This window comes from Myotis nattereri, assembly GCF_964212035.1.
Source record: "Myotis nattereri genome assembly, chromosome: 11".
NCBI lineage: Eukaryota > Metazoa > Chordata > Mammalia > Chiroptera > Vespertilionidae > Myotis > Myotis nattereri.
The window spans coordinates 6341082-6365097 of NC_138086.1; the positions used below are offsets into that span (position 1 = coordinate 6341082).

Sequence of the window (24016 nt, forward strand, 5' to 3'; positions counted from 1 at the left end):
TCTGGGCTGTGTATCCAGCACCCTGCTCCCTAACTGTCCACACCTCACAAGCCAGCACTCCCTTTGAGCCGTGTGCAGAGCTGATACACAGAACGCTGGCCAGTCCACTGTGCAAGTCACGCAGTCTGTCTCCCCACAGGCTCGGGGCTGGCCCAGCCCAGCAGCAGACGGAAGGAGCGGAGGGACCTGTCGCAGCCTTTCCCCACCGCCTTTCTTCCCTCACCCTAAATCAGGGTTATCCTCCATCTAGGAGAGGGGAGGGGACATGAATAAGGCAGCAGCAGCCACATGGGATGAAACTGCCAAATTGAAGTGACACGAGCCAGCCACACGGAGGCCTGTGGCCAACCCATCATAATCAAGACACTGACTAACGGGGGGGGCCCACAACACGGGCCCCCAGACATGCACTCTCCTTCATCTTCTTGCAAGAGTGGGGCAAAGGGTATAAACTGTGATTCCTAAACTTGGAGCATGGGAACCCTCTGACATTAATGAGTTTTCAGGCCAACCCTTCACAACAGTAGTTATATTTCCAGGTTTTAAGAAAATCCACGGTGACAAAAGCTACTGTGAATTCAGCAACCGTTTCCCATGGATCTGTCTGCACTCCATCACCATGGCCTTACCAGGTCCTCAATAAATGAATGTTTGTTGAATGACTGAATGAAAAGAGTAGCAGCACATTGTGATAGGTACATTCTTTTAAAAATTTAAATACAAAACTTTAGAAAGGTGAGTCCAAAAGGTGACTACTCCTGTGTTCACTCCTTTAAAGAAACGGGTATCCTTTTGTTACAGGCTAAAACGAGAGCTGTTTTTCCAGTATCACAGCCACTGGCCACGTGTGGCCACTGAGCACGTGAAATGCGGCCTGTCCCAGGGAGAGGGGCTACGATGTGAAACCCAGAGCGGAATTTGAGCACTTTCGTATGAACAAAGACATAACACGTCTCATCAAAAATGTCTATATTGATTACACGTGGAAATGGTAGTATATCAGGTATATGGGTTAAATAAAATACAGTATTAAAATCAATTTCACCATTTTTACTTTTTTAATATGGCCACCTGGACATTTAAATTTGCACGTGATTCATAGGGTGAGGCAGAAGTAGGTTTACAGTTGTGAGTACATAAAACAGTCTATCTTGTATTATTATTTGTTAATTATTGTATTATTTTCCATATGAACAACTGTGGACCTGCTTCTGCCCCACCCTGTATGTGCTGAGCTGGAGGAAACACTTTAACCGACAGGCAAAGCATCAAATGAAGGCAATCCGGGTGGCTGAGTGACACACCTCGCGACAAGCTGTGGTCCAGGGCCCACGTCCATCAGCTGGAACCTCACAGATCCCTGCTTGGCACCCTTGCCCCGGGGCCTGCAGAGCTATGCCAGCCAACCCCAAACTCTGCCCCTCCAGGCTGTGGCTCGCGTACAGGAAGCACCCTTGGGGGAGCTACTGCTGCGGGCGCCGAGCGAGGCATACTCACACACACGCCCGCAGTGCTCACCCCGCTGCGCGGAGCATGGCAGCCCGTTTATGAATGGGGGACCAGAGGTGCCACACGTGAGCACTTCCTAGAGGCTGGTGCCGGTCTAAAAGCTTCACATGCCTTAACTTCCTTCACTCTTCCGCCTATCCAGTGGTCGGCAAACTGCGGCTCGCGAGCCACATGCGGCTCTTTGGCCCCTTGAGTGTGGCCACGAAGTTTCAATCGCACTGTACGTGCGCGCCTGCACGTGGTATTTCGTGGAAGAGCCACACTCAAGGGGCCGCAGTTTGCCGACCACTGGCCTATACCATGATGGGAGTGCTTGTTAACCTCATTTTAGCAACAAGGAAGGCAAGACAGAGAGGTTAAGGAACTCGCCCAAAGTCACACAGCTACCAAGTGTTAGGTCTGGGGTTCAAATCAAGTCAGCCTAGCACCAGAGCTGAAACTGTAGCCTGTGCAGGCTCTGACAGAGAAGGGATGATGCCCAGGCTCCATTCCACCACAGCACCCAACGTGGAACAGTCTAGAACAGTGATGGAGAACCTATGAACTCATGTTTTTGGCTGATTTTTCTTTGTTAAATGGCATTTAAATATATAAAATAAATATCAAAAATATAAGTCTTTGTTTTACTGTGGTTGCAAATATCAAAAAATGTCTATATGTGACACGGCACCAGAGTTAAGTTAGGGTTTTTCAAAATGCTGACACGCCGAGCTCAAAAGGTTCGCCATCGCTGGTCTAGAAGCCATAACCAAGCAGAGGGGGCTTTGAAGTGACCAGAGACATCAAACCTCCACTGCTCTTTACCCCAGGCTTTGGGGCCTTCCTTTAGAGAAGATTTAACACAACAAAATCCTCATGGGTCCCTCCCAGGAAGAGACCAGGATGAGGAGGGGCTGGGAGCGCCCACCAGGAGCAGACGGAGCCCCAGTTCCCCCACACAGACACGCACACACCAGAGGCTGTGACTGGCTCCAATCCCACTCCAGAGCTTGGGCTCCGGGTCTGCAAGCATCGAAACATCGAATTAAATGCAAAAGAGAAACTGCTGTGGGCAGGCACACCAGCGGTGGCAAGGAGGGGTGCGGACTGAAAAGAAAGAAAGAAAGAAAAAAATATACACTGTCACCAGGCACAGAGCAGCAGGGGCCTCTCCTGGGACCATGGGGTGTGGGGTTGGCCGCCTCGGGCCCCGACATGGCGCCTACCTCCAGCAAAAAGAAACGTACGACAGGGAAAAATCTAAGAGATTGAAACTGTATTACACATAATAAGAAAAAGAGGGACCAACAAAAACCAAAATGAATAAAGAATATAAACAGAATTAAACAAAATACAAAGGACCAAAACAACAATGAAAATCATCTTGTCCTTTTTTTAACCAATCAGGTGGCAGCAGGGGTCGGGGGGGAATGGGGACCTCTGATCCTGGGAGTGGCGGGTAGTGTGGCCCTAAAAACGTGCACACACGAAAGTCTCACCCTTTCCTTCTTCTTCGGAATCCGTCCAGAGGAAATAACCGGACAAGTGAACGAAGATCTCCGTCCAGGGAGATGTATAATGAACTTACACCCGTACACAGGGCCCCGCGCAGCCGTCTACATGACGAGCATTCACGGGTGGGGTGCCTGCTCTGTGCCCGGCTCTGCTCTGAGCGCCTTACATGCACAACCCCCTCACACCTCAGCACGCCCTGCAGGTAGGTTTCGCATCACCCCCCATCTCACAAGAGGAAACTGAGGCGCAAGAGATCTCATCTCTCCGCACCGGGCCTCTTCAAGTACCAGCTCCTTGAGGTGCCCAGGCAGTGCGTGCCACCGAGCCAGACTGAGCGTGGGAGCCAGACGCAGAACCCTCGGTGACTGTGGCTTGCACCCCCGGACCAGCGGGGCCAAGGCCGGGGAGCCAAGGCCGAGCTAGTTCATTCGCTCCCTGCAGGGTCACGGCAAGCTGCACAGATGCAACCAGAATGCTGTTCGAAGACCTGCCCGAGCGGGTGTGCACGCCTGCAAGTGTGTGGGCGCGACTCGCCCAAGTTCCCACCGTCTCACCCAACTTCCCACCGCCAGTCAGCGGCACAACAGACGGGGGACCCAGGAACCCTGACTCCCCGTCAGGGAGCTGCCAGAGGGGAGGACGGACCTGGGGCCTCTTGTGAACCTGTGACTCTGGCCGAGCGTTTCCCACAAACCCACCCCCCACAGCCTCACATCGATCCCAGAGTAGCTGCAGGCAGGTATTCGTAGGCTGGGAAACAGGCGGGAAGGGAGCAGGTCAGACAGTCAAAGCAGGTACGCTTGGGGGGAGATGGGACACACACATTTCTTCTACTTCCTACACATTTGAATTTGTTACAACAAATAGTTATCCTTGTCATTTGAACATATATTTAAACTTTAACCATGTTTAAATATTATCAAGTGTTTCTTGACCAAACACCTACTGTGCGGCCTATCCATATCCGGGCTGCTCACATAAGGGAGAGGCAGCTCCGAGAGCCACCATCCACCATCCATCCACCGGTTTGGCTCAGTGGATAGAGCATCGACCTGCGGACTGAAGGGTCCCAGGTTTGATTCCGGTCAAGAGCACATGCCCAGGTTGCGGGCTCGATCCCCAGTAGTGGTGTGCAGGAGGCATCCGATCAATGATTGATCCTGTCTCATCACTGATGTTTCTATCTCTCTCTCCCTCTCCCTTCCTCTCTGAAATAAATAAAAAATATATTTTTTAAAAAGACATCAGAAGATAGACACAGCAGGAAAGAACTACATCGCCCTTAGGTTATAGTCTAAACGTTTCCAAAAGTTAAATTCAGGTCAAAAGCATCCCTGAGAGGCACCCAGCAGGGCTGACCAGGGTCCGGCATGGCCCCCCAAAAGCTCACTGGTCCTTCCCTGAAGGGTAAAGATGAGACAGGAGCTGGAAAACCAGGTGACACGCTGGTCCTGCCGCTGTGTGTGGCCTGGGGGAGCTGCCCCTGTCTAAGTCCTAGGCTGTCTCATTTGCTGATGGGGATGATACGTGCACACCTCACAAGAGCCTGTGGGAAAAGAAAGTGACCGCAGTGCTGTAAAGGCCTCAAGACCCCCTCCAGCAGGCAGGCAGGCAGGCAGAAGAGTGCCAATTGGTGCAGTTCTGCACAGAGCAGTGTCTCCACCCTCCAAGCAGGTGTCCCAGGTCCGTCCCTTCCCCACATCCACAGCCTCGTGCTCAGCCCCCGTTCCAGCGGCCGGCCCCGTACCCCTGGCCTGTGCGGTGGAAGGCAGCAAGGGTCAGGAGGAATGCAATCTGGTTAAACTGATTTCAGGTGACTGCACATTACCACGAGAATGAGGACAAGCCAGAGGTTCCAGGCAGGTGGGTGTTGAGGAGACACTAAACAGCGACACCCAACTCTCAGGGCGCTGCTTGCCTCTCCAGGCCTCGGCTCACCGCGCTAGCCCCCCTTTCTGGAAGGGCATTTTCTTCCCTCCTATGGTTCTGAGGGCTCACAGGGCAAAAGCACCATGTGGATCCGAGAAGCCCACTCATCCGCTTCTAACTCCCACCCCCCATCACCCTCGGGTCCCCCTGGCCTGGCACCTGGGGTCGAGACTGCGTGCTCTCCAACGCACCCTCCTGTGACAGCCCGCCTCCTGCAGGATTGAGCGCCATCTCAAATGGCCTCCTGAAACATGGCAAGGTGTCAATGGATAACACAGGATAAAGCACTAAGACCGCCGAACCAGGGTTCTCCTGCCGTTCCCCGTGGACTTACTGCCCCAGCCTGCTGCTTCTTGAACACCAGGCTATGCTTTCACCTCCCCTGCATGGGGAGGGGTCCCCATGGGACTGAATGGGGAGGGGTCCGCCTGGCTGCCTGAGGTCAGGCTGGGGCGGGTCTTTCCATCCCTCTCCTGTAACCTTAAGGAAAGGGGTCTTCCCCAGTATCTAACTTTTGCCCTAATTTTTTAAAAATCTGGGTTTATTCCTGCCACTCCCAATCCCCTGTCTGGTACCTCGTGCAGGCTGATCCATTCACCTCTGGGATCCAGAGAGCAGCTGGAGCCCCTCCTTCCTTCCCCTGCCTTCCTGCCTTCCACGGAGCTAGGTGCAACTGGGCCACGCAGTCGGAGCTAAATAAATGTATCTGGAACAAGTGTGGCTCTCCCTGGCCACTAACCCTGCTCGGATATCCTCTTTTTCAGAATTCCTGGAACTCTTTTGTGCAAAGTCCTACATAAGCAACCAGCCCCCCACCAGGCACTCATTCCCTACACCAGCTAATTACTGGGATGGCCCAGGAAAGTTCCAAACGCAGATGCACCCCAGATCCCTTGGAGGGAGCCCCAGAAATCTGCACTTTAGCAAGTCCCCTGGGTGAGCATCTTCACCAGGTTGGGGGGGGCTGCCCAATTACCTCAGGAGACAGCTTCCCTGTCTCCAAAATGGGTACAATTCTCTCTGCATCATAGGGCTGTTGCCAGGATCTAGCCACAGGACACACACAGACAGGGAACCAACTCAAAAGCCCCAGGCAGGCCAGCCAGGAAGAGTGTGGCTGTTGAGCCCCACTGAGCCCCCACCCCAACACATCCGCCCCCAGCTCAGCCCCCTCCACCCCCCTCTCTATCCTAGACTTGAACCAACAGGAAAACCGTATTTAGAATGTTACCAAGCCCCCAGCCTGTGGAAGAAAGTGCCAGAAAGACTAAGGTGAGGGTGAGAACAAGCCAGCCTGCCTCTGGAATGCCCAAAGGAACTCTGCTTTAAAAAAGACCCTAGCCGGCCCTAACCCGGTCTGGCTCAGTGGCTAGAGCGTCAGCCTGCGGATGAAGGGTCCCGGGCTCGATTCCAGTCAAGAGTACATGCCTGGGTTGCGGGCTCCATCCCCAATCGGGGATTGCAGGAGGCAGCCAATCAATGAAGAATCTCTCTCATCTCTATCTCTTTCTCCTTCTCCCTTCCTCTCTGAAATCAATAAAAATATATTTAAATAAATAAAAATAAATAAATAAAAGACCCTAGGGGAGCCCAGCAGGAGTGGCTCAGTGGTTTAGCATTGACCTATGAACCAGGAGGTCACAGTTCAATTTCCAGTCAGGGCACATGCCTGGGTGTGGGCTCCATCCCCAGTGTGGGGTGTGCGGGAGGCAGCCGATCAATGATTCTTTCTCATCATTGAGGTTTCTATCTCTTTTTCCCAAATCAATCAAAATAAAAAATAAAGAACAAAGACCCTAGGGGAAAACAAGGAGGACAGGAACCAATCACCAGTTGACAAAGCCCAGTCCCTGCACACAGTCATGGCCATGTGGCACACCCATGGCCAAGGTCCACTGCCAGGCCCTCCCTGGGACCTTCAGAGCCCACGCCTGCTTGCCCTCCCCGCTGGCAGACCTGGGGGGAGAGGGCACATCTCGGGGACAACTCTGCCTTTGCAAGCCACCGGCTGGGACCCCAAGGGCGGCTTCTCCCAGCAGCTCATCTGGCTCCTCCTCACTTGGCCCAGCTTCCTGCATTCCAGGTGCCCGGCTGTCCGCCCTCTGACCGGAGGCCCCGTTCTGCAGCCTTCTCTCTAAGGCAGGAGACCCATGCCAGCCCCTGGAGCTCCTGTCCCTGTAGGATCCAGCCTGTGGCCCTGCCTGTGGCCCTGCCTGATCCCTGGCTGATCAGCTCTCTGAGCCTGTTTCCCCACAGGGAGGTGAGAGCAGCCCAGAGGGTCAGCACAGGGTGAGCCTTCCATCCCAGTCCCAGCTCCCGGCTATACTTCCTTCATTCCTTAGGACCCCCGTGTGCGCACGTTTTCTCTTTTTTTGGCCTTTGGTGGGGAATGGAACTTTTCAAAAACAGTCTGCCTCCCCTCAAATCCTGTCCTAAAACCCCACAAAACTGCATGTTCCTCAGCTCCCCCCTGCCCTAACCGTGGGTCAGAGAGGTCAGAGGTGACTGAGAGGAAAAGAGCCAGGACAGGCCGGCAAGGTGCCACTGCACTTCCTCAGCCCCAGAGGCATCCTGACTGCATCTTCCAGGTCACCTTCAGGGCTGGAACCGAAACCCGCCACTGATATTATCGGAGTGAGGCGGAGACTTATCATACACCAGGAAAACGCCGTTCCTTCCCACGAAGAGGCTCATCCCAACAAACACAGGACCTGCCTCCCAGGCCAGGAGTGTTTATGTAACAGCCGAACCCCAGGACAGCTGGGCCCTGGCTCGGGGGGCTCAGTCAGGCTCGGAGTGAGCAGGGAACCGCCGGGAAGCCGCTCCCCTCCCTCCGCCAAAAAAGAAGGTGGGGACACTGCTTTGCAGGATAGCAGCAATATGGTTTGGCAGATGGAGTGAGGAAGGATATAGGGCAGAAATTGGAGGAGTTTTCTGGGTTTTTTTGATGCCTGCCTACAGCAGGAAAGCTGGGGAGATAGAAGTGGGAAAGCAGCGGTGAGGTGGGTAATAAAATCGGGTTCCAGGAAAGAGTTTGGAAAAAAAAGGGGGAGAAAGAAAGAGGTGGGAGGCCTTGCCAAGAAAGAACAGGGAAGCAGGGATCAGGAGAGCTGAGAACGGATGTGTGAGGAGCAGCTGGGCCTGGTGACAATGAGACATCAGGTCCCAGGATTCACAGGGGTAACACCAAGCTCCCAGGCTAAGCAGGAACATGGGGTACTTCCAAACCACAGTGGGGAAGTTGGTCACGGGGGAGAGCTCTAAGACGGGAGTCTGCCTGTTGTGATGAATTTACGACGGTGAAAACCCAAGTGCGTAAGGCAATCGCGGCCTTCGCATCACCAGTGATGCGGGCCAGAGACTTCCTGAGCTGGGGGGTGGGGGTTAATCGCTGACAAAGGCAGCGGAGTTAGCTGTGAGCTGTGGAAGCCGAGACTCCTGCCTCTCCCGGCTCTGGGAAAGGCTGTGACAGATGTCTTCCCTCGCCCCTTCTGTGGCTGTCCCTCCAAGCCCTTCACCAAAAGGGAAGGGGGTGGGAGCTGACTTCTCTTACTTCCTCCAAAGGACACTGAAGCTGCAGGGACTGGCTGCTCTCCCTGCCCCACCTCCGTCAGCTCCAGGAGGAAAAACTGGTCATCGCTGCCTCTCTTTGGGGCCCCGGGATCACACAATGCCACCTCCAGGTCCCCAGCCTCAGCACTGATTCAGGCCATTTACTCGGATCCATGCTAATGAGTTTTTTTTCTGTCACCTAATTAGTTCACAATGAACTCAGCCTTGAGAGAAAAGAGGCTAGAGAGGGCTGGGGAACGGACAGAAAGCAGTCAGACTGGGATGTCACCCTAAAGGGCAGGACCCCAGCTCTAATGGGCCCTTTACTCCCAAAAGACCCCATGCTCCTTCCCCAGCTACAGGGAGCTCTGAGAGCGGAAAGGGGGTGCTCAGATGAGGAGCCCCCCGGGCCTCACACAAAGAGGTGAAAACGGGAGTGAGCCCCAACGGCAAGGCTCAGGTCGGGGCCAGGCCCCTGTGCACAATTCCATGTCATCAGCAAAAGGCCTTGCCCTCTCCCTGCGTTTCCACTAAGGCCCAACCCACCACCTGCTGGTGGGCGTTCCCCTTGGAATGGAACCTGAGGAGGAAGCAGATGCCCCAGGGTGAGGCCATCTGCCCACTGGGCACTCAAAGGTCACCATGCCACAGGAGGGCCTGCGGGTGGGGCCAGCCCCCACGACACCAGGGGTCGAGGGCCATCTACCAGCAGCTTACACCATCTCTCCTGCCCCTGGGAAAGGAGTGCTGGGCGGGAGGGGGGGGGGGTGGGCAGCCCCTGACACCCGGCGACGTGTCCCTGGAAGTTGGTCAGTGACCCACAAGAGGCTCCCTGGAAAGCAGCAGTGGGTCCGGCGCCCGCGGGACCCGGCGAAGGCGCGGATGGGCAGGCCAGCGCCTCCCACACGGTCGCAGCGCCCAAGCCCCGAGTCAGGCCCAGCCCACCGGGCCTCGGCAGCTTGCGGGATGTGCGTCGGGAGAGGGCGCGCCGCAGCGAGCGCCACCCTCCCCGGCCTGCGGGCACTGGGCCCGGGAAGGCTGACACCCACTAACGGAGGCTCCGATCCCCGGCCCCGCCGCCGCCGCGGGGCAGAGCCTGGGCAGCTGAGCCGCCTCTCAGGCAGCGGCCCCACCTCCCCGGCCGCCGAGGCCCTCCGCTGCGCCCACCCTCCCGGGACATGCCTGACCAGATCGGGCACAGACCTCCCCCCACTCCCGGAACCGCTACGGCTCCGAGCGCCCCCGCCCCCGCCCCCGAAGAGGCTATCCTCGAGCCCTGGCGCACTAAAAGCCGAAAATGTACACCCTGGCCCGGGACCGGCCCCCAGCCCGTGTCCCCAGGCGAGATATGGCGAAGCCTGGACGCCGGCACTGCAGCGCCGGCATTCAACAAACCGCGTGGCCCGGACCTGAGGCGCGCGAGGATCCCCGACGGGGAGAGCATGGCCAGGCCGGACCCGCAGAGCCCGGAGGGGCCACCGCGCCCAGCTCCGCTCACCCTCGATGGAGATGACGTGCTCCCGGATCTGGTTCTGCAGTGCCAAGTCCTCCATGCGCTCGATCAGATCGTAGATGGCGTAGATATTGGGATGCACGGACTCGAAGCGCTGGATCTCGGCCCGGATGGCCGCCGAGTTGGAGAGCGCGAACTGCTGGGGGGGGCCGCCGGCCAGCTGCTGCGAGGGGCCGCCGCCGCCCCCGGACCCCGGCCCCGCGCCACCGAACTGCCCGCCGCCCCCCGCGCCTCCGCCGCCGCCGCCGCCGCCTCCCGGTGCCGCCAGGCTGGGCTGCTGCTGCGGGCTCTGCCCCCCGCCCGCCTGGAAGTTCATGGCTCCGGAGCCGCGGGGCCCGAGGCGGGCCCGGCCGAGGCCGGGGCGGCGCGGCGGCGGCGGCGGGCGGGCGCGCGGGGCTGGCGGGGCTGGGACTGCGGAGCCGGCGGCACGAGACTAGTGCATGGGGCCGGGGGCCGGGGGCCTTGGCCGGGAGGCGCCGCCGCGCACGCTGTGGCCGCTGCCGGGCGCTTCCCGCCGCCGCGATCCCGCTGCCTCTGAGCAGCCTCCAGCGGCAACAACAACGGCACCGGGAGCGCGCGGCCCGGGCCCTCCCCCCGCGTCATGCGCACGCACTGCCACCCCCGCCGGCTCCTGCACACGCAACCCGAGCCCCCTCCCCGCCGCCCCCGCCCCTCCGGCGCGCGGGCCCAGCGCCCCCGCCCCTCGCTCGCAGGCTGTGCAGCCTCCACCCCCGAGCCTCGCGCTCCGGCCGGGCGCCCCGGCCCCTCCCACCACGCCTTCGCCCTTCCGCCTCCTCCGCAGCCCGCACCCACACCCGCGGCGGGGACCACCGCGCAAGGGACTGTGGCCTGGGCCTCCTCCTGCCCGGCAGTCACTCTCGCCTTCCTGCGCTGGTTTGGGCGGGGTGTCCTATCTCTGGGCAATGCCCGAACAGTGCCCTGCGCCTGAGGGTGCTGATGAGCACGGCAGATTGTGGGAGAGGGCCGCCAGCCCAGGCCCAGCGGCGCCTGCCTGACATCGTCCTGCCTTCAATGCGGCACAGGCTCCCCTGTCCCTGGCCTGAGGTCTTCCCTAGAGACTGTCCCCCCTCGGGCTTCTCTCTCGCCCCCCACTGGACTCCCGCTGCCAGCTGCAGCACAGCGGCTGAAATCCTCTTTCCACTTCTGAGAGCTCTCTCGGCGGGGCCCTTGGAAATGATACTTTGAACAATAACTCCCCTGTCTTCCCTCTCCCCCTTAAAGACCCCTCTGCGGACCCCCACAGGTACTTAGAAGAGGGAGGCTTGCCCTCAGGGGTGGGAGGGGAGGGAGGAGACAAGTAATACTTGAAACAATAAAAAGAAGAAGCAGCCCTAGCTTCTTTTTTTAAAAAGGAAGAGGGAGGAATCAAATATTTGACTTCTTCCCCAACTCACCCCATTCAAGAGACAACAGAGCCCACATGACTGTCTTAATGTTTCTTGTATTAACCCCTTGGTCCACCCTGTGTTCATGTCCACTCCTCCGGGGCCAGGGAGCTCCGTCCACTGTCCCAGTCCTCTGCATTCCCATTGCCACAGCTGTCTGCAGCTCTGCTAGCCACCCCTCTCACCAACCTTTCTTAGAACCCACAGAGGTGGCATGTCCAAGACACTGGCCCAGCCAATCAGCACAAGGCTGCCTCTCCACCCCCCTCCCCCATGTCTTCTGGCACAGTTGACATGTGTCATCCTTTTTATTTATTTTTTTAAATATATATTTTATTTTTTACAGAGAGGAAGGGAGAGAGATAGAGAGTCAGAAACATCGATGAGAGAGAAACATCAATCAGCCGCCTCCTGCTCATCCCCTACTGGGGATGTGCCCGCAACCCAGGTACATGCCCCTGACCGGAATCGAACCTGGGACCTTTCAGTCCGCAGGCCGACGCTCTATCCACTGAGCCAAACCGGTTTCGGCTATTTATTTTTTTTAATATATTTTTATTGATTTCAGAGAGGAAGGGAGAAGGAGAGAGAGAAACATCAATGATGAGAGAGAATCACTGATCGGCTGCCTCCTGCACGACCCCTACTGGGGATTGAGCCCGAAACCCAGGCATGCACCCTTGACCAGAATGGAACCTGGGACCCTTCAGTCCACAGGCCGGCCGACGCTCTATCCACTGAACCAAACCAGCCAGGGACTACTTATTTATTTATTTTTTCATTAAATATTTTATTGATTTTTTACAGAGAGGAAGGGAGAGGGATAGAAACATCGATGAGAGAGAAACATCGATCAGCTGCCTCCTGCACACTCCCCACTGGGGATGTGCCCGCAACCAAAATACATGCTCTTGCCGAAACCGGTTTGGCTCAGTGGATAGAGCGTCGGCCTGCGGACTGAGGGGTCCCGGGTTCGATTCCGGTCGAGGGCATGTACCTGGGTTGCGGGCATATCCCCAGTGGGAGATGTGCAGGGGGCGGCTGATCGATGTTTCTCTCTCATCGATGTTTCTGACTCTCTATCTCTCTCCCTTCCTCTCTGTAAAAAATCAATAAAATATATTTAAAAAAAAAAAAAAAAAAAAAAAAAAACACAAAATACATGCTCTTGACCGGAATCAAACCCGGGACCCTTGAGTCCGCAGGCCGATGCTCTATCCACTGAGCCAAACCGGTTAGGGCGACTACTTATTTTTTTTATCTTTATTGTTGAAAGAAATGTCATCCTTTTTTAAAAAAATCCTTATTGTTGAAAGTATTACATGTGCCCCCCTTTTCCCCCCATTGACCTCTTCTAGCCCACCCCCGGCCCCCCGCCCCAGGCCCTCACCACCCTATTGTCTATACCCATTGCCTATATGTATACAAGTTCTTTGGTTGATCTCTTCCCACCCACCCACCCTCCCTTGCCTTCCCTCTGAGATTCCAAAGTATGTTCTATACTTCTATGTCTCTGGATCTATTTTGTTCATCAGTTTATTTTGTTCATTAGATTCCACATGAGTAAGATATGTGATACTTGTCTTTCTCTGACTGGATTATTTCGCTTAGCATAATGCTCTCTAGGTCCCTCCATGCTGTCTCAAAGGGTAAGAGTTCTTTCTTTTTTACTGCTGCATAGTATTCCATGGTGCAAATGTACCACAGCTTTTTTACCCACTTATCTACTAATGGGCACTTGGGATGTTTCCAGATCTTAGCTACGGTAAATTAAGCTGCTTGTGAACATAGGGGTGCATACATCCTTTCTGAGTTTCTTAGAATATATCCTTAGAAGTGGGATCACTGGGTCAAATGGCAGCTCCAAATTTAATTTTTTTGAGGAAACTCCACACTGTTTTCCATAATGGCTGCACCAGTCTGTCATCCTTTTTAAACACACTTCCACTTCCCAGGCCAAGGCCAGCATAAAGCTGTCTCCCACGTGGCTGTCCACACAACTCGGCCCCAGTACCAACCAAGTCACCATGCCTAAGTTTCTTGAACCTTCCAAAGAATGAGATGCAAGCTAATCAACACTGGAGGTTTCCCCACCCCCCACCCCCCACCTCCTGAGAGATGTGGACCCATCTACCTGTTTGACATTCAGGATGTCATACACTCTCTGGGCTTCATCTGCAAAATATAGTGGTTGAACAGAACACCTAGCTCTGATGTTCTGTAATTCTAAAAGCATCTGTTTTAGATGCTTAATTAGAATCCACAGCAAGAAGTTGCTACCAGTACCTCCCAGGAGAGATGCTGAGGCTATAGAACTTCTGAAATGTGTTGCCCAGCAGCCAGCACACACCTACTCTTGCACTGGTGTGCTGTCTACATGTGTGTCCCCCAGTAGCATATGAACCCCATGAGGGCAGGGACAGCATCTTACACATGTCTGGCATATAGTATATATTTAATACGTGTTTGTAGAACAAATGGCTGAATGGGAGCAAAGGACCTAAAGATAAATTAGTTCTATATGTTATAAATCTAAAGTAACATTCTTGGCCCTGGCCGAGTAGCTCAGTTGGAGCATCGTCCCAATGTGCAAGGCTGCGGGACCTACCCCCATGCAGGGTTGGATGGACTGGTTCCGGTGTCCTCAGGGCAGTTACAAGAATCAACCAATGGATTCATAAAGTGGAACAACAAATTGATGTTGCTCCCTTCTCTCTCCCTAAAATCAATCAATAAAAATGTTTTTAAAATATATTTTTGCCCCCGTTGCTCCCTTTCCCCTGGCTGGCAGCGCGGAGGCCGCACGATGCCCGGAGTTACTGTAAAAGACGTGAACCAGCAGGAGTTCGTCAGAGCTCTGGCAGCCTTCCTCAAAAAGTCCGGGAAGCTGAAAGTCCCTGAATGGGTGGACACTGTCAAGCTGGCCAAGCATAAAGAGCTTGCTCCCTACGATGAGAATTGGTTCTACACACGAGCTGCTTCCACAGCGCGGCACCTGTACCTGCGGGGAGGCGCTGGGGTTGGCTCCATGACCAAGATCTATGGAGGACGACAAAGAAATGGTGTCATGCCCAGCCACTTTAGCAGAGGCTCTAAGAGCGTGGCCCGCAGAGTCCTCCAAGCCCTGGAGGGGCTGAAAATGGTGGAAAAGGATCAGGATGGGGGCCGCAAATTGACACCTCAGGGACAGAGAGATCTGGACAGGATCGCAGGGCAGGTGGCAGCTGCCAACAAGAAGCATTAGAACAAGTGCTGGGTTAATAAATTGCCTCATTTATAAAAAAAAAAATATATATATATATATATATATATTTTTATTGATTTCAGAGAGGAAGGTAGAGAGAGATAGAAACATAGAAACATCAATGATGATAGAGAATCGTTGATCAGCTGCCTCCTGCACGCCCCCTAGTGGGGATGGAGCTCGCAACCGGGGCAAGTGCCCCAACTGGGAATCGAACCTGCGACCTCCTGATTCCTAGGTCTATGCTCAACCACTGAGCCATACCGGCCGAGCAATAAAAATGTTTTTGTTTTTTTCTATTGTCTTTTTTAAAAATAATTTTTATTTCTTGAAGTATTACAAAGAGTATTACATATGTCTCCTTCCCCCCCCCCCTTGACACTCCCCCCGGCCCCCACCCCCCAGTGTCTTGTGTCCACCGGTTATTCCTACATGCATGTATATAAGTCCTTCGGTTGATCTCTTAACCACCCCCTCCCAAACCCTCCCCAGGCTTCCCACTGTAGTTTGACAGTCTGTTCAATGCTGCTCTGCCTCTGCATCTACCCCTGTTCATCAGTCTATACTGGTCCCCGTTATCTGTCCCAACCTCACTGGAGCAGTCCCAACCTCACCGGGGCCGTCTCGGCCTCACCGGGGCTGTTTCAACCTCACCGGGGCCGTCCCGAAAAAATGTCTTTTTAAAATATATTTTATTGATTTTTTTACAGAGAGGAAGGGAGAGGGATAGAGAGTGAGAAACATCGGATGAGAGAGAAACATCGATCAGCTGCCTCCTGCACACTCCCTACTGGGTATGTGCCCACAACCAAGGTACATGGCCTTGACTGGAATAGAACCTGGGACCCTTCAGTCCGCAGGCTGACGCTCTATCCACTGAGCCAAACTGGTTAGGACAATAAAAATGTTTTTAAAATAAAATAAACTAACATTCTTTTCTTCTGGTAAATTGTATTGAGGTGTTTTTTTTTAACTGACATTTATTTATTTATTTATTTGTTTATTTATTTCAGAGAGGAAGGGAGAGGGAAAGAGAGATAGAAACATCACTGATGAGCCCTAGCTGTTTGGCTCAATGGATAGAGAGAGGTTCGATTCCAGTCAAGGGCACATGCCTGGGTTATGGGCTCCATCCCCAGTAGGGGGCGTGCAGAGGCAGCCAATCAATGATTCTCTCACATCCTTGGTGTTTCTGTCTGTCTTTTCCCTTCCTCTCTCTAAAATCAATAAAAATATATTTAAAAAAAGAAAGAAACAGCAATGATGAGAATCACTGATGAGCCGCCTCCTGCACACACCCTACTGGGGATGGAGCCTGCAACCCAGGCATGTGCTCTGACAGGGAATCCAATGATGATCTCTTGGTTCATAGGTCAATGTTCAAACACTGAGCCACACCAGCTGGGCTAAACTGACTTCTTAAGGCGACACTTGGGAGTACTTGCTCCCACAAATAGGCATGTGCTATGGGAACATGAGGGTATCATACTTTTTAATCAAGACTGGCCTATAAAATCCAGGATGTGGGATCTCTGTGGCTATAGAAGCCCAGAGGAAGGAGGGAAAACCCACAGAAATTAGCTGGCCTGGGCCAGGCTGGGGATCAAATCACATACTCTACACAGCAACATGCTAAGGATTTCAGTTCCAAGCCCAGATTTGAGTGGAAGGAGTGTGCTAATACTAGTTGAGCAAGTATCTACCATGTGACAGATCCCTTACACAGTTTCCACATTTAACAAAACACCGAAGCGCTTCCTTACAATTGCCTTATGAAGGAGGCCTTAGAAATGAAGAAATTTAGGTTCAAAGATTCAATAACGAACCTAAGGTCATTAAGGGATAAGGGATCAGCATTGTGTCAGGTTCCAAAGTCCATGTTTCGTTCCCAGTCTTGCAGGGGCAAGGCGGGAAAGGGGCCAGGGAAACAGGACAACCCTGGGATGTATACGCAGCCAGACTGGTGGGGCAGCCCATGGTTGCTGGGCTCTGGGCCGAGAGTCAACCGGGGGGTGGGGGTGGGGGTGGGGGGGGGCAGGGATGGGTGTCCAAGGTGCCTCCTGGCGTTCACCGGCCTTAAGAGTAGAATGAGCCACCGGAGTTCACCAGAGCCTGCATCTCCAAACACCGGGCTCTGATCTGCCCCTGCTGACGCTGGTTGATGCGGGGACAGATGCGGTGGATGCTGGCAGAGGGAGGGGCGGATCCCGCTGCGGCCGGACCTCTGGGGGCTGTCACAACCCCAAACCTGCCCTGCCCTGCCCTCTGCCACTCGAGGGCAGCGGAACCAGTCCGCCCAAGCCCGCTGGTAGGTCCGCAGGGAGGAGGGCGGGGATTTCGCACGGTCAGGACTACAAGTCCCACAATGCTCCGGACAGCGGCGGCGGAGAAGGGGGTGGGGGTGCCTTCAGGTGTCGGCGGCCTCGGCGCCTCCCGCCCGGAAGTGGCCTAGGGTCCGCTATGGAGCCGGTGGAGCCGGGCGGTGAGTCCCCGAGCCGCGCCCGCGCCCACCCCGCCTCCCCGAGCTCGCAGTCACCCGCGCTCCCCGCCCCGGAGTCGCCCGCGCCCGGGGGCTGGGGGCGGGGGACGATGGCATAGCTGGGGACGGGGAGGGCGAAGCCCCGGACCCCGAGCTGGACCTGGGGTCCCCCCGGGGGCCGGGCTTGGAGAGGCTTCCCGAGGAGGCGCGGAGTCGTGCCGCCAGGGTGGGGCCGGGTTGGGTGGGGGGTGGCACCCTGGGGAGGCTCCCGATGCCGAAGGGCGGAGTCTGACTTTTGGTGTTGGGAGCCCTGGGAAAGCCGTCCGCGTGGGTGGGTGGGGTTTGGGTAAATGGTAAGAGGGCGGCGGCATAGAGGCCCTTTTTCTTCCCCTTTGAACAAACTTTAGCCACGGAGCAGGAGCTAAGCTTTGGGGTAGATAAGCAGCTTTGGGTGAAACTGGTGAAGGAATAAATGTTGAGATGAAACAGACGGAAGAATAGGTAAGATTAGGGCGAAGTGGGTGGGGGATGAAGTTAGGGGAGAGGTTGCCCCGAAGGTCCAGGCACCTTGTCTCTGGATAGTGTTTGGGTGAATTTGGGAGCTGGTTAAACACCGAGAACTCAGGTTACAAAAGTTAGGATTTGGAATGTGGTGATGGGAAGGGGCACGTGAAGCAAGTTTGGGGCAACTGGGAGTCCAGACAGTCTATGCCCTGGGCTGGGGCTGGGGTGAGGGGACAGAGTGAGGCCGGTGGGAAAGTGGGGTGCGGGGGGGCCAGGAGCCTGTTGACGTTCGGAGAGCTGTTGGCCCCGGTGGGCCAGCCCCTCAACCCCTTATGGGTTCTTTGTGCCTCTCCAGCTCAGTAGCGCGGCGGGCAAGGCGGGTGCCATGGCCCTGATTGAAGGGGTGGGTGATGAGGTGACTGTCCTTTTCGCGGTGCTTGCCTGCCTGCTGGTGCTGGCTCTCGCCTGGGTCTCAACACACACATCGGAGAGCGGTGACCCACTGGCCCAGCCATCAGGGACCCCAACACCAGCGCAGCCCAGCGAAGCCATGGTGGTCACCGACAGTGCCAGAGGGGAGGCCCCGGGAGCCGAGACCCCCAGCCTGAGACACAGAGGTCAGGCTGCACACCCGGAGCCTGGCACAGGACTCCCAGCAACCACACCACCGCCAGACTCCCCCCAGGAGCCTCTCGTGCTTCGGCTGAAATTCCTCAACGATTCAGAGCAGGTGGCCAGGGCCTGGCCCCACGACACCATCGGCTCCCTGAAAAGGTAAGCTGGGGTGAGGAGGGGAACAAACGCCAAGGACTGGGTGGGAGTGAGGGGGTGGGAGTGATCGTAGACCTGGAAGGACCAGGAGACACTGGAGACTCCCCCCGCATCTCATAGATGAGGGGACCCAGATGCCCAAATCACACTGTCCTGTTCCCGGTGGAAGAGGGGACCCCCCCTGGGCGCCATGACCTGGGTGGTGGGGGGTGGAGGCAGAGGTGAAGGGTGGGAGTATTATTCTGGGCCAGGGATGAGGATTGCTCTATTACCCAGGTCCCTCTCTCCTCAGGACCCAGTTCCCTGGCCGGGAGCAGCAGGTTCGACTCATCTACCAAGGACAGCTGCTGGGAGACGACACCCAGACCCTGGGCAGCCTTCACCTGCCTCCCAACTGCGTCCTCCACTGCCACGTGTCGGCACGGGCCGGCCCCCCACACCCGCCCTGCCCACCGGGGTCAGAGCCAGGCCCCTCCGGGCTGGAGATCGGCAGCCTGCTGCTCCCCCTGCTGCTCCTGCTGCTGCTGCTGCTCTGGTACTGCCAGATCCAGTACCGGCCCTTCTTCCCGCTGACCGCCACCCTGGGGCTGGCCGGCTTCACGCTGCTGCTCAGCTTCCTGGCCTTTGCCATGTACCGCCCGTAGTGCCTCCGCGGGCTCCCGGCCGCCTGGCTGGCCCCGCGGGACCTCGGCCCGCACCACGCCGGCAGGGCTGCTGTCTGCCCGGGCCCCGCTCTCTGGCCTGTCTCTTCCCGCCACCCTGGAGCCCAGCCCTGCGCCGCGGAGCACCCCAGCGGCAGGTGGAGGCCCCTCTCGGTGACCTCCATGGCTCCGAGCCACCTTCCGGGGCCGCTGGCTCTCAGCCCCCACTGACCGTGGGCTCCTCCGGGTCTGCCGGCTGCTGTCGCTGCCTTGGCCCTGGGCAGGGCGGGGCCGCACCCCTGGGCCCGGCCTAGGGTTCGGCCTGAAGACCCCGCCACCTCTAGTCCCTAGTCGCTCCTCGCGCTGATTTGGGACCCAAGGACCCTGGGGGTGGGAGGGCCGAGGGAGCTTCCTGGAACTTGTGCAGATTAAATGACTGTGAAGTTTTCACTTCCGGTGTGTGTCTGCGCGTGGGGGCCCGTGGGGCGGGGCCCTTGCCCACGGGAGGAACGGAGTGAGGGCACGGGCTGGGCCTCCGCTCGCCCAGCCCGCCTGGGCTGCCACGAGCTGCCCTCTCCTCTCCGCGGCCCGGCGCTGGCCCCTGGCCACGCCCCCAGTCCCTGGCCACGCCCCCGGCGCCGCCTGCGCAGCTGCCCGGAAGCGGGGGGCGGGGCTGGCGGCGCCCGGTGCGCAGGGCCTGACGGGAGCCACGTCTCTGCTGGCCGAGGACTGGGCGGCGATTGGCGTCCCGGGGCTGCTGGGAAGATGGCGGGCTCGGTGGCCGGTCGATGAGGAGGCCGCGGGGGGAGCTCGGCTCCCGGGCCCCAAGACCGACCGAGGGAGCGACCTGCGCGGGGCCTGGGGAGTCATGTAGGGGCGGCCCCTGCGGGGCGGGCCGCGGGAGGGCTGCGGGAGTTGGTGTTGGCCACCGTGACCAGGTCTCTGGGGGGTCCCCGGCCTGGGTGGGTGTGGGGGCCGCCGACTCCGCGCCTCTGCAAACCTGTGCACTCGGGCTCCACGGGCGTCCTCCGCGGTGGGCGCGGCGCGCGCGGTTCACAGGCGAGAAGGCTTAGGCAGGAGACGCAGCCGCTGGCCCAAGGTCACGCCGCTGGTAAGTGGGAGCACCCAGCGTGGAACCCAGGACCGTCCGGCGGCGGAGCCCGCGTGCCACCTTCTGCGCCGCCGCCGCCTCCTGCGGGCGGGGGAGGTGGTCTGGAAGGCCGGTCGCCGGGGCCGGCTGGGCTCCAGGCTGGGCGCAACCACTAACCGGATTCGTGACCCCGGGCTTGCCTTCCCCCCTCACCTCTCTGGGTCTGGGTTCTCCGCCTGTGCGATCGAGGTGACGCCAGCCCTGCCTGCGCCCCGGGGGCGTGTGCGGAGGACCGAGAAGATGTGCATGTGGATTGCCCTGTAAACGTCCCTGCGCCGGGCACACAAGGATTAGGATGGCTGTTCCCGGATGGAAGGAGGCGGAGGCGGAGGGGCGGGTGGGAAGAGGACCAGGGCCGTCGCAGAGAAGGGTGAGCGGGAGTCTGCCTTGCTCTGACCCTAGACCCCTCTGAATGGGGAGTGAGGGGAGGAGTAGAGAGCAGGCTTTCCTCCCCTTCGGGGAGACCTCACCCCCTTTTCTGGGCCGCCCTCAGGGTCTCCGTCACCCAACTCCATGCTTCGAGTCCTGCTTGCTGCCCAGGCCTCTGCCGCTCAGCTGTCTGGCCTGCTGCTGCTCCCGCCGATACAGCCCTTCTGCCTGGGGCCCAGCACGTGGGGGGACCGGCCTCCCGGAGGAGGCCCCCGCGCAGGTCCCGCGCAGGGGCTGCAGCGGCTCCTGGAGCAGGCGAGGAGCCCTGGGGAGCTGGTGCGCTGGCTGGGCCAGAACCCCACCAAGGTGCGCGCCCACCACTACCCAGTGGCGCTGCGTCGTCTGGGCCAGCTCTTGGGGTCTCAGTCACAGCCCCCGCCCGTGGAGCAGACCTCACTGCAGGACTTGAGTCAGCTCATCATCCGAAACTGCCCCTCCTTTGACATTCACACCATCCACGTGTGTCTGCACCTTGCAGTCTTACTTGGTGAGGAGGCTGCCTGGGGGTGGGCGCTGACGAAAGAATAGAGAAGAGCAGGAGAGGACCCACATCACTGACAGGATTCGCCTCTTGGGCCCCGCCAGAACGGCCACACGCGGCCCACGGCTGCTCCCCCACAGGCGGCGGGAGTCCAGCAGCGTTTGCTGCTGCCTCCGATCCCTGCTACCCCGTGCCCTAGGAGCCACCACACCACTCTGTCACCAGTAGAACAAGATGAGAACGTATTCGCCATCTTTGTATAAAGCCTTCCCCATAAGCTGCTCTGCTCCCTTAGTTCACATGGGATTTCACATTTCCCGTGTTCCCACTGGCACTCTAGCACACCTTCCAGCCAGGAAACAGAGGAGAGAGGTTGGGATTCACTGACAACCCAGGATGGAGCAAAGCAGCTCCGCTCCGCTCCCAGGACCGCCTCTCTGACCCTCTCCCTCTCAGGCTTCCCCTCAGACGCGCCCCTGGTGTGTGCCCTGGAGCGGGAGCGAAGGTTCCGCCTCCCCCTGAAGCCGCCTCCCCCTCTGCAACCTGTCCTTCGCGGTGGGCAAAGGTTGGAAGCTGCTCTGAGCTGCCCCCACTTTCTGCGGCATCCACAGCAGCACCTCATCCGAAGCTTGGCAGGTGCTGGAGGGGTTCAAAGGCAGGCTGGGGGTCAGGGGCCCAGGAAGAGGCAGGTGGTGGGGTCTGGGCTAAGGTGGACACTAGTCTGGAGGTCTGGCCTGAGGGTCCAGGGTGATAGGCTGTCCTTCACAGAGGCCAGGCCAGAGGAACTGACTCCCCACGTGATGGTGCGCCTGGCCCAGCACCTGGCCCGACACCGGTTGCGGGAGGCCCAGCTTTTGGAAGCCATTGCTCATTTCCTGGTGGTCCAGGAAGCCCAGCTCAGCAGCAAGGTGGGATTGCCTCCCGTGCTTCCCAGACACCGCCAGGCTCAGCCCGTCCAGCTTGATTGGCTGCCGTGTCCCACAGCGAACAACCCAGCCAGGCCCTGTCCCCAGGTTTCCATCTTTGCTCACACACCCCAGCACGTGCAGTCCTGCAAGCACTCAGCGCGTCCTCACTTCATTGACCCCACTCCTCTAGGCCTGCAGGGCCAGGCCCATAGCAGTGTCTCCTCCACCTGTTTGGTGATTGACTGCACGGGGCTCAAGACACTGCTTATGCCACAAACTTCTGGTGTGTGTCCGGTAGAGGAATGGTGCTGCCTCTGCAGTGATGGTCTAAGCGTGCAGATCAAGCCTCCCTGAGGCCCTCCTTGCCAAGGGTTTTGGAGAACGTTCCTTGCGGGGTGATGGCTGCTCTCCCTCTACAGGTGGTGCAGAAGCTGGTCCTGCCCTTTGGGCGGCTGAACTACTTTCCCCTGGAACAGCAGTTTATGCCCTGCCTTGAAAGGATCCTGGCTCGAGAAGCAGGGGCGGCCCCCCTGGCCACTGTCAACATCTTGATGTCACTATGCCAGCTTCGGTGCCTGCCCTCCCGAGCCCTGCAGTTTGTCTTTTCCCCAGGTTTCATCAGACACATCAGTGGTGCGCAGACAGGAAGGCTGGCCGGGCCGGAGGGCTGGTGGGCAGGGTGGAGGGGGTGGGAGTCTGCAGCCCAGCAAACCTCAGTCCCCTTGCCTGTAGGCACCCCTCATGCCCCGATTGTGCGGCGCTACCTCTCCCTACTGGACACGGCTGTGGAGCTGGAGCTCCCAGGATACCAGGGTCCCCGCCTTCCCCGAAGACAGAAAGTGCCCATCTTCCCCCAGCCACTCATCACTGACCGTGCTCGCTGCAAGTACAGGTGGATGGGCAGCTTGGGGAGGGGAAGGGACCAGCCCAGAAGCAGCAGGGTAGAAAGGCCAGAGAATTGGGACCTGTTTCGGCTGGTACTCTGAGCAGTCATAAATAAATGGGCCTTGAAGCAACAAAGGCATTTGCCTAGGATCACAGAGCTGGGGGAGGGGGTGGGGCGCGACCAGGGACTCCTGGGCCTTCCTGCTATCGGTGTTCCACTCCCCTCAGTCACAAGGATATAGTGGCCGAGGGGCTGCGCCAGTTGCTGGGGGAGGAGAAATACCGCCAAGACCTGACTGTGCCTCCAGGTTATTGCACAGGTGAGCTCCAGGTATGTGGGCAGGCAGCAGGCTGACATGGAGCTGTGGCTAAAAGCCTCTGGCCCTTTCTCTTCTCCCACCTTTCAGACTTCCTGCTGTGTGTCAGCAGCTCTGGTGCTGTGCTTCCTGTGAGGACCCAGGACCCTTTCTTACCTTACCCGCCCAGGTCCTGTCCGCAGGGCCAGGCTGCCTCTCAGCCCACTACCCAAGACCCTGCCCAGAGGTAAGGGAAGAGGGCAGGAGGGCCTCCCCTGCCTTCACGGACGGACAGCGACCCTGAGCCACGGCCGCTCTCTCCAGGGTGGTGCTGATGCTGCAGGAACGCTGGCATTTCTGCCGGGACAGCAGGGTGCTGCTGGGCTCCCGGGCCCTGCGGGAACGGCACCTGGGCCTGCTGGGCTACCAGCTGCTGCCGGTGAGCCGCCCCGCCCCGCCCCGCCCCTGGTGACACTGTGTGCCCACTCCCTCACCCACAGGGCCTGTGGATAACCTGCTGCCTCTCCCCACAGCTACCCTTTGAGGAACTGGAGTCACAGAGAGGCCTGCACCAGCTCAAGAGCTACCTGAGACAGAAGCTGCAAGCCTTGGGCCTCCGCTGGGGTCCTGAGGGGGGGTGAGGGGATGCACATGGGGTTCACGATGGCTCCCCTATGGGGGGGTGGACAGTTTGCACTTTGGATCCCTCTATTTTTGTTCATTAAAGTCCCTTCTTCATTGCACATCTTGTTTCTGGGGCGGGGAGCAGACTGGGTCTCCCCACTTCTTTTCCATCCATGCCCCCACCCCTCATACAGAGACAGA

At 57.8% G+C, this 24016-nt stretch overlaps 4 protein-coding genes across 13 annotated transcripts in view; 3 read left to right on the top strand and 1 right to left on the bottom strand.

The window, feature by feature from the left end:
* The window catches only part of AGAP3 (ArfGAP with GTPase domain, ankyrin repeat and PH domain 3), a gene marked incomplete at its 5' end in the record, with an annotated part of 54408 nt that extends 43852 nt beyond the window's left edge, over window positions 1–10556 (bottom strand). For 4 of the 5 annotated variants that reach the window (XM_081102674.1, XM_081102673.1, XM_081102672.1 and 1 more), the window contains one exon: window positions 9983–10314. In XM_081102674.1, the coding sequence (XP_080958800.1) occupies window positions 9983–10313 (331 nt within the window). Of the gene's footprint in view, window positions 1–9982 lie in introns of all 5 variants that reach the window. The other variant, XM_081102675.1, reaches the window with a different exon arrangement.
* A 3614-nt stretch (window positions 10557–14170) lies between these two features.
* Window positions 14171–14692, top strand: LOC308527043 (small ribosomal subunit protein eS19). The gene has a single exon (XM_081102364.1). The coding sequence runs from the start codon at window positions 14210–14212 to the stop codon at window positions 14645–14647; it is 438 nt and encodes a 145-aa protein (XP_080958490.1). The 5' UTR covers window positions 14171–14209; the 3' UTR covers window positions 14648–14692.
* A 2328-nt stretch (window positions 14693–17020) lies between these two features.
* Window positions 17021–19492, top strand: TMUB1 (transmembrane and ubiquitin like domain containing 1). The gene is made up of 3 exons (XM_081101742.1): window positions 17021–17129; window positions 17986–18404; window positions 18694–19492. The coding sequence occupies exons 2-3, from the start codon at window positions 18016–18018 to the stop codon at window positions 19043–19045; spliced, it is 741 nt and encodes a 246-aa protein (XP_080957868.1). The 5' UTR covers window positions 17021–17129; window positions 17986–18015; the 3' UTR covers window positions 19046–19492.
* A 221-nt stretch (window positions 19493–19713) lies between these two features.
* Window positions 19714–23934, top strand: FASTK (Fas activated serine/threonine kinase; the record flags this gene model as incomplete). 6 transcript variants are annotated; one of them, XM_081101750.1, is made up of 11 exons in its annotated part: window positions 19831–19932; window positions 20120–20153; window positions 20686–21108; window positions 21559–21738; window positions 21871–22010; window positions 22430–22643; window positions 22743–22902; window positions 23124–23215; window positions 23303–23438; window positions 23516–23630; window positions 23725–23934. In XM_081101750.1, the coding sequence occupies 11 exons, from the start codon at window positions 19831–19833 to the stop codon at window positions 23830–23832; spliced, it is 1704 nt and encodes a 567-aa protein (XP_080957876.1). In that variant the 3' UTR covers window positions 23833–23934. The 6 variants fall into 6 exon arrangements, with proteins under 6 accessions (XP_080957871.1, XP_080957872.1, XP_080957873.1 ...); XM_081101745.1 differs by lacking the exon at window positions 20120–20153 and having other exon boundaries at window positions 19714–19912; window positions 22728–22902; XM_081101746.1 differs by lacking the exon at window positions 20120–20153 and having other exon boundaries at window positions 19714–19912.
* Window positions 23935–24016: the final 82 nt, after the last annotated feature.

What these genes read in the sequence shown, in the direction of transcription:
- LOC308527043 (XM_081102364.1), top strand. Translation starts at nt 14,210, where the DNA reads ATGCCCGGAGTTACTGTAAAAGACGTGAACCAGCAGGAGTTCGTCAGA.
- TMUB1 (XM_081101742.1), top strand. Translation starts at nt 18,016, where the DNA reads ATGGCCCTGATTGAAGGGGTGGGTGATGAGGTGACTGTCCTTTTCGCG. An exon ending in ACCATCGGCTCCCTGAAAAG is followed by an intron (nt 18,405 to 18,693) that starts GTAAGCTGGGGT and finishes CTCTCTCCTCAG; the next exon opens with GACCCAGTTCCCTGGCCGGG.